The sequence below is a fragment of the Micropterus salmoides genome, unplaced genomic scaffold (assembly GCF_014851395.1).
Source record: "Micropterus salmoides isolate LMB-PRFRI ecotype aquatic unplaced genomic scaffold, ASM1485139v1 Ms_hic_scaffold_14, whole genome shotgun sequence".
Classification (NCBI taxonomy): Eukaryota; Metazoa; Chordata; class Actinopteri; order Centrarchiformes; family Centrarchidae; genus Micropterus; species Micropterus salmoides.
The window spans coordinates 22,047,332-22,063,900 of record NW_024040485.1 but is presented as its reverse complement, the minus strand read 5'-3'; the positions used below and the strand labels follow the sequence as shown (position 1 = coordinate 22,063,900).

Genomic DNA, 16,569 nt, shown 5'->3' with positions numbered 1-16,569 from the left:
GTTAAACAAGTGAAAAGGCTGATGAAGGCGTGTAAAATGGTTTCGGTGTCCTTAAAAGTTAACATAGATCGAATTTTTGCTATATTTCTAAGTTGATAAAAACATGATTGGGCCGATCAGGCCCGGCGGCAGACCGGCGGGCCCAGCCGCCAGTGCGGGAGATGTAGCCGGTGGAGGGGATGCAACAGTGTCAGCCAGCACTGTCCGCCGAAAGGGATACATATCAGGGAGACTCGAAGCCGCAGGTGCATCCGCTGGATGGACCGGAGTGTCGTCAGACAGGGCTTCATAGTGGTTGGAGAGGCCGATGTGCGGAGGAGAGGCAGCCCCGTCCGAGCCTCTCTTGCATGCACGGACCACCACTTCAGCCCAGGTTGAATGATGCTTCGGAGTCGAGCAGGAGGAAAGCCTTGGAAGGGTAGAGGGGTCCCAAAACACGGTGTCCTGGATGTTAGCGGTTGCACTAAGAGAAACAATCTGTTTGGCTTGTACTGAAGCCACATCCATAAAGCCAGTCAGCAGGGAATCTTTCTCTTTGAGTTCCTCTGAAAGTCGTCGGATGTCTTCCATAAGGTCAGCAATCTTTTTGTTCGCTTTCTTAAGGAGTATGCAGTCCTCATGGGGCAGAGTTATCTCGGCCAGCATAACGCTAGTCGCCGGAGCTTTGTTGTGGTCAGTAGCGTTGATAACGTTTTTACGGTCATCTAGCTTAAAATCCATGTCAGATGAATAAAATCCTTAACCCACATAATACTTAAGTTAAAAACTTAACCCCTAGTTTCTCCAGAGGCGTGCGACCTCTGACATGTAGACAGCAATTGGAAGTCGCTTTGGATAAAAACGTCAGCTAAATGAATAAATGTATTGTAATGTAGAAGATCGTGATGGCCAAAATGCCACACTCAAGGCTTCAAAACGGTAGTCCACAAACCAGAGAGTGATGTCAGGGTGAAAATGTCCACTTCTTTAATATAGTCTGTTATCCAGCTAGCTCACTGTTTCTGCTGGAAATTTATCCGTGGTAAGTACCACACAACTCTGCAGTGAGGAATGCAAGAGGACGTTGAAGTAACATGAACAGGGACTTTTTTATTTTTCTTCTTTGACAGCGAGCACAATACTTTAAGTAAATATTATGCTTAAATAGCCACGTTACGGCTGACTAAAGTAACTTATCTACCCCTTATATCTTGCACTTTTCTGTGACTGCAGCAATGTGCTGCTACTGCTCTCACACACCAGGTATTCAGTGCAGGTTGGCAGCCATTTGCAGGTAGACCAAAAAGTACATTTTGGATGTTGCCTGTGAACCTGCAACAGCAACAAACATGGAAGTATGATGTATTTTGACCTGAGATGTGCCTCTCCATTATTGAAGCTTACACGCTATGCATCTCGATACATTAAAGATACATATGAAGCAACTACTAATGCAGAAGGATATGATTCACCCCTATAGCGATGCAGTGCGATTCGACACGATTTGATTTAGCATACGATACGATGCAAAACAATATGATGCTATGCCATTCAGAATCGTGGAAAGTTTGATTTTATTTATTTGGTTCTTCTTATGCAAACAGCAAATCATTAACTAATAAAGTTCCATGACATGTTTGTTTCTCTAGTTCTGCAACTCTCACCTCTAAAAACAAAGATAAAACTGGCCCCCTCCAGCCAGTTTTAACTGCCGTTTTTGGCTAACGTTCTTTCTCAAACAGAGAATGGGGGTGTGGTTAATAGTCGGACGGCTGACTACTGACCGGCTGGAGTATTCACTAACGATATGCTGTGTTAACATCACTACACTGTAAAGTTTAGTACACTTTACTGTCTGGCAGGAGCAGCTATTACTTACTCATGATATAAACTAATGTGCACATATCAGCCTGCCCTTCTTTCCTGTTCTCTGTCTCCAGTTACATGTATATAACACAGTACACATTTAACAGTTAAATAATTTCAGGAAGTTGCAATACTTTACCAGACTACTCACCAGTCTCGCTAGCGGCACCTCTTGCTAGAGCTTTATCCAAAAGGGACAGGAGGAGGCAGTTGTCTCAGCACTCAAATCATGTCTACTCTCCAGCGGCACACAAACTGTATCCGTCTTGTCAAGTTGTCAGTCTCTCTTGAAAAGTGTTGCAAAACATTTCATTTGTAGGAATTTATTGTCCGTAGTAGCTGACAGGCCACTGACAGCAGTGCAGGCGCTTGAAAAAAGAGAGGAGGAATCAATCTAAATGTAAAATTATTGGGAACAAATTAATGGTCACATTTATAAACAATAAAGGAATAGGGCCTCTACTTATAAATGTATATAAATATATCACATTTTACTATTGATGTAAAGATGTTAGAAACGATACATCTACAGTTCATCCCAAATTGCAACCAGTACCCACTTTTTAATTTTGAACTTTTCTGCTGGTGCACCAATGCAAATCTGTGAATCTTACCTTCCCTAATTTGGACTGACAACATGATACTTCATGGTGGCATTGCTTAATTTGGCTAAGCAACACCCTTCCTCTTATTTCACCTGTTAGAGCAGGACAAATTACACACCCCTCAGCAGTACCACACAAAATCAACGTATGAAGAGGTTTAATCAGACAAAGTAAGGGGAAACATGATGTGCCGGGATTTTAACTGACAGTTTGAAGTTACATAATGGCCCTGTATTGTGCCCTGAGCTTCACAACATCACCCCCAGTGGGAGCTGCATGTGCATAGTGCAGAGAAAATTACATAATCCCGAGCTGGCTTCCCACCTGTGAACATTGGCATTTATTGTGTCTCCTCTGTGTTTTTTCTGCTGTTGTGGAAATTGTTCTGCAAACACTTATGTAACTCTTTGTTTATGTTGTTTTTCAAGAAAACAAGCGAAATGCAATTGGTTCTCAGTCAAAATTACACTATTAACACAAGCTATGATCTTGTTCATGCAATGGTGTAATCTAGACACATGTATAAGGATTTCTGGTTACACTTTAACATGATGTGAACTAGCACATCTGGCACCTAACGTGTACACACAGCCCTTATCAGAGACACTTTATCTTAGACATTTCAAGAGCATGGATTGAGAGAGACAAAAGCACAAAACTAATAAATCATAAAACAAATGATTCATGCTATTTTACTTTCACACTGCACGCCACCTGTAACAGTATTCAGCACAAACAAATTCAGACCAATAGGCGCATTTAGAAAACATAATTCAAATTCAGCCTGTATGTCACAAAGCTGTAATTGTAAAAATGCTAAGTACTAAGAAATAATGTTTTAAATCCACCAGCCAGCAGCTCACTAGTGAGAGTGGTAAAGTCAGTGTGAGTCTGGAACAGAGAATTACTTCTGGCTCTCTATGTCTCATGATCAGAACCATGTGTCCGCCACGTGGAAGGCTCAAGGAAAAACATTTCAATGGCTTTTTGAGGACAAAAAACAGAGGAGTGAGATGAGATCCATCGCATGTTGAGTAACACTCCTTGTTAAAGTGTTTAAGAAATACTGTATGCTGCCATGGATGTAAAGATGCTGTTGACTGCTGGGCTGTTAGAGTTTTATTTATTACTCTCTTCCCCCTTTCCTGTCTCCCTTCAAATGTCCCTATCTAATAAAAAAAGCATAAGAATTGAGAATGAATCTAATTAACTGATAGTAGGGATTGTTTATTTAACCTGGATCACACATTGAAATGTTGATCATCATCACAATTTCCATTGTTTGATTTAAAAATAAATAAAATAAAGATTTTAAAAAAGAGCAAAGAAAAATTCCTGAAAGACAAAATCCAAACTTTCAATAGAGGTGGCTCCAGAGAGTAAAATGATATGAATCAAAGATAATGTAGTTGGTAAACAAATGTTATTTTAACCAAACTTTCATATTACCAGAGTTTGTAGCGCGGTCAGTCTGGATTTACAGTGACAACTGTATCTAAGGAAGGGAAGAGTCCCCTTAGGGTTAGAGTCCCTAAGTGTTAAAGGGTTAGAGTCCCTAAGTAAGGAATCAATGGAGTAAAATAAGCAAAGGTGGGAGACCTGCCCTACCTGCCTTTATTTTCTATTTAACTTTTAAAGTTTCCCTATTCCTTATATGTTTTATGTAAAGCACTTTGAATTACCTTGTTGTTGAAATGTGCTATACAAATAAACTTGCATTGCCTTGCCTATGGACCCCTGTTTGGACCAATCTCTGTTTCCAAAACCACTGAAAAACAAAGGTATCACATATTTGATCCACAAAATACAGGTACATATTTGTACAGATACTTTTGGGGCCCTAAAGGGAAAACTTAGTGATGTCTTTTCTTTTCAGACGTAAAATGGCTGATTTAAAGACAGCACTCACTGTATATCTTGACAAAATATTACTCCAGAAACTCATGTTGGCCCTTGTATATGTTTCTGAGTCAGGGTGTAGCCTTACTTTTGAATTCAATTGGCTCCCGCTCTGCTTCAGATGGGAGGAGGAAGGGAGCCAGTGCAGCGACGCCTGGCAGTGTCTCTGTGTTTAAATCACTTACATCCACATGTTGGCCGTGCTGGTCGGGATATTTTGGAGACTCCTGCCAGGGATCCTTCAGCTGCATCAGCCATAGTGAGAGAGGTTTTGGAAATACTCATATAGATACAAAGAGAGGGAAGCTTGCAAAAGGTTTTACCTTGTAATAAAAAGTCGAGTGACGGTCGACTGTGGGGCTTTTTGTGCAGAAAAATATGATTTTAGAAAGGATTTTGCGTAGATGTTGGACTCTGATAGTGGAATGATGATTGGAAAGTCTTTGAGTTTGTTGCTGTGTCTCACAGCTTCAAGGCAGAGCGCATTGCACTGCTGCAGCTGGAATGGTATCATTTTTTAAATTTATGTTGATGCTGGAGTTTTAAGATCGCACGTTAACTGTTTACTATTTAGTCTCCTTTGAGGTTTATTAAATCTAATTGTACTACATTTAGCTCATAACTGCCGTCAAACTTTATCATGTTTAACACAACATGGATTTAAAGTTGCAGCATGCTTGTGACACAGAAACAATGTCTCTTATCACTCCCTAAACCAATGTGCATACGTCTCCCTGCTGTTCTCCATGGAGACATTAAAAGCGCTGTTTACTCCTGACAAATACGGAGGAGGAGACCCTGGTTCCCATGGAGACACTCATCTGTTTTGTACTGACAGTGATCCAGGTGTTGGAGGAGGTCAGCAGAGTCTGAATAAGTGATGATGAACAGTGAGTTGATTAAGTCGATAAGACACACACACAAACACACATACACACACACACAGCTACACACAAACGTGTGAATGCAACCGCAGACACACACATTAAACATTTAGACTTCTTGCCAAGTTGAAAGAAAAATCTCTAAGTCAAGCTGATCTCATTAGTCAAGCTCCAAGGATCATCTGGACCTCACTCGTGTCCTTTTCACAATGAGCCCCCACAGAGGACTCGTATCTAACAGGAAATATTCCAAAGTACACTAATAATCCTAACAAGTGTGTCAGCAGGCATTTTGTTTTCCTTTCTGTCTACTGTGTCCAGCAGTGGGACCCCTGAGGTGAACCCCCATGGTTCACATCAGTGGGAGAGAGGCAGTTCTTATATTTAATTTGTCAGAGGACAGGTCTGAGGTCTCAAAGGACTGGGCTTGAATCAATATCATGATATAGATTTATTTTTGTTTTTACAACACATTTCATAATAACGCAAATGTACACAAAATCACACATGGACTAATCAAACTGATGGCCAATGCAGTAAATGGTGCTCCACTTTACATCAGATAAAGCTCTTCAAACCTGTTAAACAAAAACTATGGCTCCCGAGTGCAGAGTGGATTAATGGATCACAATATTTTTGATCTGGTGGGTACTCTGCAGCTCCCACCGGAGGATCTGCCTGGATTAATGCTAAGGCTGTTACGATGACAACCTGGGAGTTTCAAATCAGGTCAGAGGGCGCCTTGGCTGGTAGGCTACAGAAAAACCTTTGCTCTAATAAGAGCAGTAAGCGTTGGAAGAAGTATTCAGATGTTTTACTTCAGTTGGAATGAGAAAAATACTCCACTACTATTTGTTTTATTTAAACTCTAAAAGTCAATGGCTTGGTCACTGTCTTCTCAGAGAATAACTGCAGTGGTACTGCAGGCAAAATACTCCTGATCCTTATTAGTTAATTATACAGAGAGAGATAGAAGAGTTAGAGGGCAACAATGACATAAGAAAACAACAAGGAACTTCACCTGTTTTTAAATATCCACGTTATTATCTACAATATGAGCATTAAAGTAACAATCTCCTCAGGGAGGACATAATCCAGTTAACGCTGCCAAAACAAGAAGTCATTGCATCCATTTCTAAGACTGTTAAGTGATTATGTATAGGAGGCCACACAACCATCTATATGGGGAGAGGGGAATCAGGCTTCATTGCTATAGACACTGTGATTGGCACATAATGCAAAACCAGGTACAATGCAGGAAAGACAGTTGTTTTTCTCCAAACAACTGATAATTCAGGTTTGGATTTCTGCAGAGTAAGATAAAGCTGATCTGTACTTGGCTGGCTGTAACTGACACACTTATCTTAAGAGTATGTCCCCTTATTCTGTACTTAAGGACAATTTTGTAGGATTCAACAGGCCACAGACGATACTGGAAGACAGAAATGATTTTAGCAGAAGTTTAGTTTTCTGTTTGATTTTGTACCCACTGATTGATTTTTCTGTGATGCCTGGCAGCTGCACTCTGCTGATTAAAGCAGTTTGAGTTAGAGTTTGGTCCAGCTCCAGATCCAATACTGGACTAAAGAGGGGGGAAGCCCTCAAGTTAAGTGCTGCTCTGTCGATGCACTTAATCAGTCTCAATGTCAAGTTGTTTTACAAAGATCATAAACAATAAAAAGTCACTCTGAATCACTTTTATTGTAGCGTATCCTCAACTTTTATGGGTTATTTGCTGAAATGCAAATAAGAAGGAAATAGATTTGGTGCTGAGGAGTACCAAACATGCCTTCAGTGAATTCCACGTGGAGTAGCATTTAGTTACTTTGGGGGAAATAGGATTTAGCCAATTAGCCTATATTCATTTAAGATGGTTCTTAAAGCTGAGGATAAGGTGTGCAGTAGATCAATGGTCTAATCTGAGGCCATGTTGTAGGTCGCTGTGGTTTGTTGGTTGTATATACACCTTAAATCCACTTATGGTGACTTCAGTCAATTTCTATACCACATGATCTAAGGTCTGCTACAACACCATCTGTTGTGCTGCTGCCACTGCCAGGTGATTGGTTGTCACCTTCTATTTCTTCAGGACCTGTATGCCTCCAGGACTCTGAGGCGTGCGGGGAAAATTGCGGGTGACCCCACCTATCCAGGACACAAACTGTTTCAGACTCTCCCCTCTGGCAGGAGGGTGCGGTCCATCAGGACCAAAACCTCTCGCCACAAGAACAGTTTCTTTCCGATGGCAGTGGGCTGCCTCAACAATGCCTGGGTCCCCACTGTCACTGACTCTCCTGCCCCCCTCCCCAAACACACACACTCACACACACTCCTGACCTCACACTTTACAACAACGCTCAACTGTGCTTTATGCTCATGTTGCGAACTTTTGCGCATACTTGTTTATTGTATTGTAGTATTATTGTATTTTTTTGTATACTTGTAAATTTTTTGATTTCCTTACTTTTTAAATTTTGTATATTTATATTTATATTTATGTTCATGTGTACTTTAAGCACCAGTTTATTTGAAAATGTACCTAGCAATAAACTTTCTGATTCTGATACTGATTCACTGTCTGCTTCGTAAAGAAGACTAAAAACATCTTTTTTCACAAGCTTTTTGTTAGGCTTAAAGTGTGTGGAAATGTGTTTTATTTTAGATTCAGTGTTAAATATTTTTATAATAGTACCTTATTATCTTGTTCCTTTTTTATTGTAATGCCTTCTTATCTTATATGTTGCATATTACAGTCAATTCTTTACTTTATTGGCATGGAGATAGTAAAAAAAGTACACTACATCGGGTGTACAGTCGTAGCAAGACTCAGAACAAACAGATTACCGGCCCTCACAGACAAATAGTCTTCTTGTGTATTTTTAATGCATTTCAGCTTGAATGAGAAACGACATGAGATGTTTACATTTCCAAAGCAAGTATTAAATAAACATGTATATAAAGAGAATAATTAATTAGCAAGAAAACATAGAAAAAACGCATTTTGTGTGTGTGTGTGTGTGTGTGTGTGTGTGTGTGTGTGTGTGTGTGGTTGTGGCATGTTAATACATAATGGGCAGCAAGATTTAAATGTTCCTTCACATTTTAGGAGTTTTATTTGTTTTTCTCCGATTGGTGTTTGGAAAGCAGTGTTGTTGTGAGACTGGTCGGAGTGTGTTGGCTCTTAGTAGACTCTTTTCTGGGCTCAGCTCTTGGGTTTGGAGGACTTTTCAATTGAGGAAGTCTAGGGGGCTGAACTTAAGGTGATTAAAACATGTGAGTGCTCTCTTCTGAAAGTTAATTATCAGTGGGTATCTGCCTAATTCTGCTCTGCAAGCATTTGTTGGTGTTTTTCTGTGTACATGTAAAATGCACATAAAGATTCTGCTGATGCTGTTGTTCTGATGTTTATCAGCTATGATGACTGAGTGGAGCCCATACTTCAACCCTATACAGCACAATGGGCTGGATGATGCAATCAAATATTTTAAGACAAATATTAATTGGAATTTGTAAATGATAAAATATTCTTTTAATTGCATTTAGAGCTCTTTACTGCCATGTTGAAACTCTCTGATGCTGTCATGGTTATATCAAGGTAGGCAAACTCGTACTATGTTCAATTATATAATTATTTTTGCTAAACTTGTATTTGTTCTCCTGACATCTGGGGCGTTTGAAAAATCATGACATTCATTTTCTTTATTTTATGCTAGGGCCCAGTTCTGACAGGACTTTACCTCTATGTCCAGCTGTAGTCCTTGTTCTGTATGAGACAAAAAAGGTCATCATCATTATATATATTGTACTATGAATAAAGCTGGACTTTAATTGCAGCTGTGACAAACACCTCTTTTCCAAATACACTGATTTAAGCATATTGTATACATTTTGCCCCTATGTAGAAGTCTGTAACAAAGCCCTTCATACCAAATAAAGTCAAAAGCGTACTTGTAATCAATAAAACAACTGAATATCTTAACATTTTGTGTTTATTGTACACGTTTGTTAATTAAATTGTGAATATTATTATTCATGGTCTGTAGTGAGGTGTTTTGGGAAGAATCCAATGAGATTTTTACTCAAGATGGATGTTTGTCAAGGAAATTTAGTTTTATTTTATTTTGAATACTACAGAATAATTTACACAGACAGCTGTTGACACAGATGCCATGGTAGTTGCTAGGTCCTGATTTACCCTGACTCTTAATAGGGGAAATGAACCCTTTGCACCAGATGACAGGAAAACATCCTGATATTGAGCAATGTCAATACTGCACCCTGCATCTATGGAGTGCTGCATTTGAGCGTCTGGTTTTTAATGCTGTCCGGACCACAAGCCTTTGTTGGCCAGAGAGATTTTGTCTGTGTTGGCAATTCTTCCCAAGTAAATGAGAAATACGTTTTTTCTTTATGTAATAACTTCTTATCTTAGACCTATACAGTATGTTCTTCACAAGAGGTTTACAATATGCTAAATATGTTATTTCCATTATAAATTCATGGTGTTTGTAAATGTTTTGTCCTGTTCCTTTTGATCTGTTTGTGTGTTTCAGACTTACATTTTCTTTTGTAGTTCTACAATTAATATTAGTCTAACCATTATATTAAACATCTCTGAATAAAACTCATAATTTCATCATCCATCTGCCAGACTCATCTTCAGTAATGTGATTCTTGTCTAACAGTAGGCTAATAATTCATGGTTGTTAATAATAGTTATTCAAACTCTTGATAGGATATAAAAATATAAAATATATTTACTGGTATTCTTGCTTTAATTTGTCACAAACTATCAGTCCAGGTGTTGGGAGTGGATAGTGATCCAAAACTTGTCCTCTGTTGTCCTCTAGTGGTCACACACTGTCACTTTTCACACATTGGCTTGTGCTACAGAATATCTTTACAATATATTATTTAGACTGGCCTGAAGTTTACAACAGACAATTTATTCATCTATTGATTTTCTGAAATTAATGTTTTAAAAAATTCACAGTCTGGAAGGAGACAGTCTGTAAAGTATTTCCCCTTCTTTCAATATTTTCATCAGTACATCCTTAATAGTACTTTTGGTGTGGACAATGTGTCAGTGTCAGTGTCACTGACAGTTATGTGAGTCTCATCACAATGTCAGAACCACAGGACCGTAACTGTGAATATACCGGTGTCACAGCCGGGACTCTCCTCTGCCCTCTCCATATCAGGTTCTCTGGGCGCCACGTGACCCTCACCTGTTCCCGTTCTCTCCTGCCTGCTTATCTCTGTCGGCGGAGAGAGACAAGGGAGAAGAGAAGTTCTGGTGCCTCTCAAGCAGCCGTGTGATGAATGTAGCTCTTCAATGTCAATTTTCATGAACCGACCAATCACAGCCTGGATGGAGCGGGACATTTAAAAATATTGGCAGATAGGTGTCATTTACACTGGGACGCTAGGGACAGGTCAGAATCAGAATGTCTCCATCACTTTTGTTAAAAATGTCCTGAAAAATAGCTTGCAGCGAGAAATGTTAAATAACAAGTGAAACCATGCACAATAACAAAACATGCAATGCAACTGAAATATAGAAGACACAAATGCATTGTCCAAAAGCTGATTACTGCATTATATTCCATTATCCTATATTTTTATATTTTGAATTGTCACCTGCCACATTAATTTTGTTTCCCTTCATATATATAAAGATATTTCCACCATAAATTGGTGGCGAAAAAGTCTCCAGAATGCAGGAAACATTTTAATATTTCCAGGAAGTTGGGCTTGAAAATATTTACACATACATATTGTCTATCCTTGACTGGTAGAAGGGTCTTGAGTCTGAGGTCCGAGTCCATGGGGACTGCATGTTTCCCGCTTGTCTATCTCCCTTTATTCCCTGAAGGATCTTTCTGCTGTGTCCTATATTATAAGGAAGGAATGTGAAAGACTTAGATGAATACATAATTACTGCATTTTTATATAGCTTAGCCCTGTAGATTTTTTTTTATCTAATGCTTTTTTATTGGGAAATACTAAACAGTTGTACCTCTTCAGACCATTCAAATGATTATTGGTTGAACTGCTTGCAACTCATAAACATACTGAAGTCCTGCTTTGTAGTGGCAAAGGGGTCCAAGTAGACATTGCTTCACTTTAAAAGGACACAAAAAATGGTTGGGGATAACGTGTTTAAACAATTATTTGTTCCTATTGCTATTATTGTATTTAACTGTATTATTTGTATTTTTATATATTGCCATGTCATATCCTTTAATTAATTTTAAATTGGTTTTAGTGTCTAGTTTTTAGTATAGTGGTGTATTGTATTGCCTTTGTGGATTTCACTTTTTTAATAAACAAATTTAACAAAAACTTTATTTATTGTCAGACACTCAGCATTTCATACTTTAATTGTGGCAGCTTTCCTGTTTTATCAAAATGGCTGCCTGGTGTTTGAGCAGCAGACACCAGGGTTACCAGATGGTGGCGCTCTCTGCTGCAGAAACAACAGAGAGCGCCACGGTGTGTTGGAAGTGGCACAACGGAGAGAAGTGTGTGTACATACAGTAGATAAAACAGTCGATGAAATCAAGTTGTGTGCGTGCTGATGGGATGGGGGCTCTCTAGAATTTCATGCCAGACATAGGTGGGTAAATAGGCCTATTCTTTGGGAGCTGGGTGAGTCTCTGATGACTGCACTTCTTTAAAGAGGCATGTCGGGACAGGAGCCTTGGTATGAGACATGCCTCCCTGTTTGGATTAGTTTTCTCTTCCCTGAGGACACACATTTCTGTAACAGTCACTGCTATATGTTGGACGATTAAAAACCTCTTTAACGTTTTTCAAAAGTCTGGCAGGTGAAAGATTGTGCATATTCAAGTAAGAATTATTGATACATTTTATTTACAGATCCCTGGTTTACTTAAGAAGATGATGATCACACTGTTTTGACTCTTGCATTGGGGGATGTGTAGTAATGCGTCACTTTGGGGGGGCTTATCTTCTTCTTCTCCCCACCCACACACGCTCATGCTTGTACACACTTGCACATCTGACTACCTTACCTCAGTTCTCAGGCACTGTGAGCTATGACTACAGTAGACCAAAGTAATTGTTGTAAGTTCTGTACTTTATTTGAGTATTTGGAGTATTTTACTCAAAATACTTCTACTCCACTACAAAGTGTACTTTTTACTCCACTACATTTGTCTGACTGCTTTAGTGGCTTGTTACTTTTCAGATTGCAATTTTCCATCCAGTTAAAGCCATGTATCTCCAAATTCGGGGGGAATTTGAGTTTAATTAATTAATTTCTGATAAACTGAAGGATAAACTGAATTAGGCATATGGGTTGAGAAAATGCTCCTACTTTTTAAACAAAGTAAATCCTTTAAAATCCTTGATACATGGTTCTCGCAGGACAACGACACTACAAACATAAGATGTTGTTGTCCCGACAGGTAGCTCAAATTAGCACAACCTTAAATATCAGCAGTAAAATCTTCTACAGAAACATCATCTACAGACCTAATAGTAAAAAACTGACATGGACCATTTTTCTGCAGAAGACGTACTTTGACTTACATTTTGCTGATAATAGGTACATGCTCTTACTTATGTAAAGCATCTGAATAGATTTTCTTCCACGTGTGTGTCTGTTTAAACTCCACCACTAAACTGCTGTTTGTGTCTCTTCTTGTTACACAACAAATAGGACAATAATGAGGGTTTTATTTTACCTAACATGAAAGAATAATAACAATATGATCAATCAATGAAACAGTCCGCAAATTTATACTAAATGAGTAAATGTTGTGATCCGAAGAAATCCCTTGTTCTTAACATATTTTGGCCAATAAAATTTATTTTTGCCATTCATAACGTACAGATACTGTCATCTTTGATGCTGATGTTCATTGTTGAACTATGAAGTATACACTCACTCACTCACTCACTCACTCTCTATCAACCGTTTAATCTGTGTACAGGGTCGCGGGGAATAGGATGTAACATTATACATGAAAATGTAGAAATTATGTATTCATCCAAGTCTTTTACATTGGGCCCTTCCTCCCTTATTATATAGGGCAGAGCAGAGAGATACTGTAGGAAATAATAGGAGAGAGACAAATGGGAAAGATACAGTCCCAATCTGGACTCAAAACAGGGTCTGTTGCATCTACATGGTCAGCATTTAAGCCTCCAGCAGGACCACCTTCACATCACTTGCTTGGTTCAGTATCAATAACAAAAGGGATGCCAAATATTTTTCTTTTGGATCTATGGACCACCAATAAACAGTAGTGTATTTCCCAACAAATATAACCACCAAAGATAACACCAACATACAAATATACATGTTGCAAAACATTAAACAAATCTGGATGACAACTCCTTGCAAACACAGCGTTCTTCCTTGAGCAGAGGCTGGATGGCGTGATTGTCCTAGACATAGTTCTTGCCTGGCTGGCTTGCCGAGGCAGACTGTGGGTAGCGTGGAGGTTTCCCTGAGCCCTTGGTGGAGCAGTTGCAGCAAAGGAAGGCCCCTCCTATAATGAGGAGAGCGGCACTTCCCCATCCAACAAACAGGGCACTTCCGAATTCAAACCTGTGAATAATTCAAACATCACATTGATACTTATGTGGACATTTGGAAAAGACAGAGAAGAGATGGCAGTCCTTAAGTCTAAACACAAGCTGATCATGTTATATTCAGTTAAGTCAGAAAGAGTATGCTTGAAAATTAATAGACTAGAATAGAATTCCACATTTGGGAAATATGCTTATTGACTTTTATTACTGAGAGTTATTAGAGAAGATCAATATCACTCTCATGTCTGTAAGTTAAATATGAAGTTACCACTAGCAGCCAGATAGTTTATCTTAGCATAAAAACGAGCTAGTGGTTTCCCCTTGTTTAGTCTTTATGCAAAGCCAAGCTAACCGGCTGCTGGCAGTAGCTTCATATTTACTGTGTTTGTTTTCCAAATTATTCAGGAGTGGAAAGTAACCAAGTACTACTTAGAATTACTTACAATTCTGCACTTTTTGTTAGATTTTACAAAAAGAATATATGATCAATTTATAAATGTATATATGATGTTGTGCTATAAATTATTAAACTATCCAACAGTATACAAACTAGTTAGTTAGTAATGCCCAGCAAGTACTTTTGCTTTTGTTATTTTAAATAGGTACATTTTACTGTGCTTTTACTTTAGTAAAATCTTAAAGGAAGGACTTTTTACAGAGTGATATTTGCACTTTAACTATCTATAACTATAGAACTACTAAGCCTAGCCTTCTTTTTTCACCACTGAAGTGTTATTATCTAGAACTTACACTATAAGATCAGTAAATGAATGACTGTCATGAGAACAACAGTCTAAAATCTACAGTGATACCCGACAATTGGTGTGACGTTCAGGCTAAAGAGGCAGAGAATGTTGACCTTACTTGGAATTAGTTGGAGTTAATGGGTTGTAGAAGTCCTGCGCTATTCTGTTGCCATACCAAGATGTTCCAACCAGAGAAAGCAGACCTGGAAACCATGAGCAGAAAAAAAACATTTTATATTGTTGTATTGTACAGGTTAAAACATGCAGGAGTGTGACACCCTTATCAAGGCCCATAAATTCAGTACAAGCCACATCATGTTGAAAGGTTGTGTTATTGTGGTCAAAGCAAAACATACAGTAGTGTGGTGTGCCACATCTTCATGGCAAAAAACATCCCTACAAGACAGATGATTTTCAGGCTTTATATGTTCATTGCATGTGTGTGTGTGAACTGAATGGACTCTAACCAGCAATAATGAAGATGACCCCTCCAGCTAGAGCCACTTTGTCCTTCTGCTCCGGTTGTTCTGCCATACAGGTTGTGCACCTCATGCCCACCATCTCCACCAAGATAGAAATAAAGCTCAGCAAGATGGCGCACAGCATCAGCCCTCGTGTGCCCTGTATAATCCCTGGAGACAAAGACATGGCATCACATGGATTTCTAAAGTTTTTATTTATTTATTTAATTTGACTTTTGACCTTGGAATGTTGAGTAGTTGGCCATAGGCCTACTTCCGGTGTTCAAATCTCACCAGGATTTATTCCCCTGGGTCATCCCTACTCTTACTTCCTCTATGCTTTCTAAGCATACACATTTAAAAACAAACTGTGACTGATAACACTTACCTATTTCTAATGTATCTAAAATAAAAGCTTAAACAAAATGTAAATCATCAAGCAAGCAATTATGTATCTCTTCATTCACTAAATCTCAGGTTTCTTTTTCTTGTTTACAACAGGCACAAAACAGGTGAATGCAGACGACATGAGTCACATCCAGCCTGAAGTGTACCTATTCTAAATGTTCCCAGATTTTTAAATCTGATCATCCTGGTGTCAGCCTTTTATGATATAGAAATTAAAAATAATTGTACACATATATATTTACATTTAAAATCGAACACTGGGCAAAACTTCTATACCTTTTGAACTGATTTCAAAGGAGAAGTTTCTTTTTGATCAAACAGCCGTTGGTATTTGACAGACATGTCTTTGCACGTCTTACAGGGAGAGAAGAGGGCACTTTCTTACACCTCTAGAAAAGTTTGAATGACCAGACAGATTTACACATTCCTGTTTTACACATTCCTGTTTTTACAGCTCATGAACCTTAAACCTCAGAAATTGAAAACATTTTCACTAATTCATCATTTCAAATTCATAGTCACTTTTGAAAAATGTCTAAGAAATGCATCATGGTCCATTTTCTTCCCACACCCATATTTTTTTGTAGGTAAAGAAATTTAGGACATAAATTATACCGTAATTGCTATATGCTGTGTCTGACATGGTATAATATGATGAGTAAAAGAAATCTTATAAAAGGTGTAATGAAAACATATGTTAAACAACATTACCTGGTAGTTGGAGAAGTGAATCATACACTTTACATTGAATTTGACCAGTGCTCTGTGATGCACAGGTCTTCCAAAGCCCTTCATACAGCGCCTGAGCTGTGATGATATTGTCTCCTGCGTAGGACGAAGCTTTCCATTCCACCATGCATGTGGATGCTATCGAGCCTATGAAGCCCAGGAAGGCCAGCGTGAAGCCGAGAAGCTGTATACCCGAATTGGCCATCGTTTAACTTCAGAAAGTAAAAGATGGTGATGATGAAGGTGTGGAAAAAGTTCCAAAAGACTTAAAAATTCCAAAAACTTTCTTGATGTAGTTCCTGGTGCCTTTTGGGGTAGTGGCTCTGATCCCAAAAAGTGCTGCCTACCTGTGCATCCTCAAGGAATAACCTGGAGGAGAGGGAGGATCCAGGAATACCAGCCCCTCAGACCGAGGTTAGGAGGTTAG

At 38.8% G+C, this 16,569-nt stretch overlaps 1 protein-coding gene and 1 long non-coding RNA gene across 2 annotated transcripts in view; one reads left to right on the top strand and one right to left on the bottom strand.

Annotated features, from left to right (window-relative positions):
• The window catches only part of LOC119902308, a 28,012-nt gene extending 18,800 nt beyond the window's left edge, over positions 1-9,212 (top strand). The window contains exon 3 of the long non-coding RNA XR_005444316.1: positions 7,323-9,212. This is a non-coding gene — a long non-coding RNA (uncharacterized LOC119902308). The remainder of the gene's footprint in view (positions 1-7,322) is intronic.
• A 3,838-nt stretch (positions 9,213-13,050) lies between these two features.
• cldn1 (claudin 1) lies at positions 13,051-16,523 on the bottom strand. The gene is made up of 4 exons (XM_038718401.1): positions 16,125-16,523; positions 15,012-15,176; positions 14,663-14,747; positions 13,051-13,814 (listed from the first exon to the last, which is right to left on the bottom strand). Exons 1-4 carry the CDS (start codon positions 16,345-16,347, stop codon positions 13,652-13,654), a joined length of 636 nt encoding a protein of 211 aa, XP_038574329.1. The 5' UTR covers positions 16,348-16,523; the 3' UTR covers positions 13,051-13,651.
• Positions 16,524-16,569: the final 46 nt, after the last annotated feature.

What these genes read in the sequence shown, in the direction of transcription:
- cldn1 (XM_038718401.1), bottom strand. Translation starts at nt 16,347, where the DNA reads ATGGCCAATTCGGGTATACAGCTTCTCGGCTTCACGCTGGCCTTCCTG. An exon ending in GGTCATCTTCATTATTGCTG is followed by an intron (nt 14,748 to 15,011) that starts GTTAGAGTCCAT and finishes CATGGTTTCCAG; the next exon opens with GTCTGCTTTCTCTGGTTGGA. An exon ending in TTAACTCCAACTAATTCCAA is followed by an intron (nt 13,815 to 14,662) that starts GTAAGGTCAACA and finishes AATTATTCACAG; the next exon opens with GTTTGAATTCGGAAGTGCCC.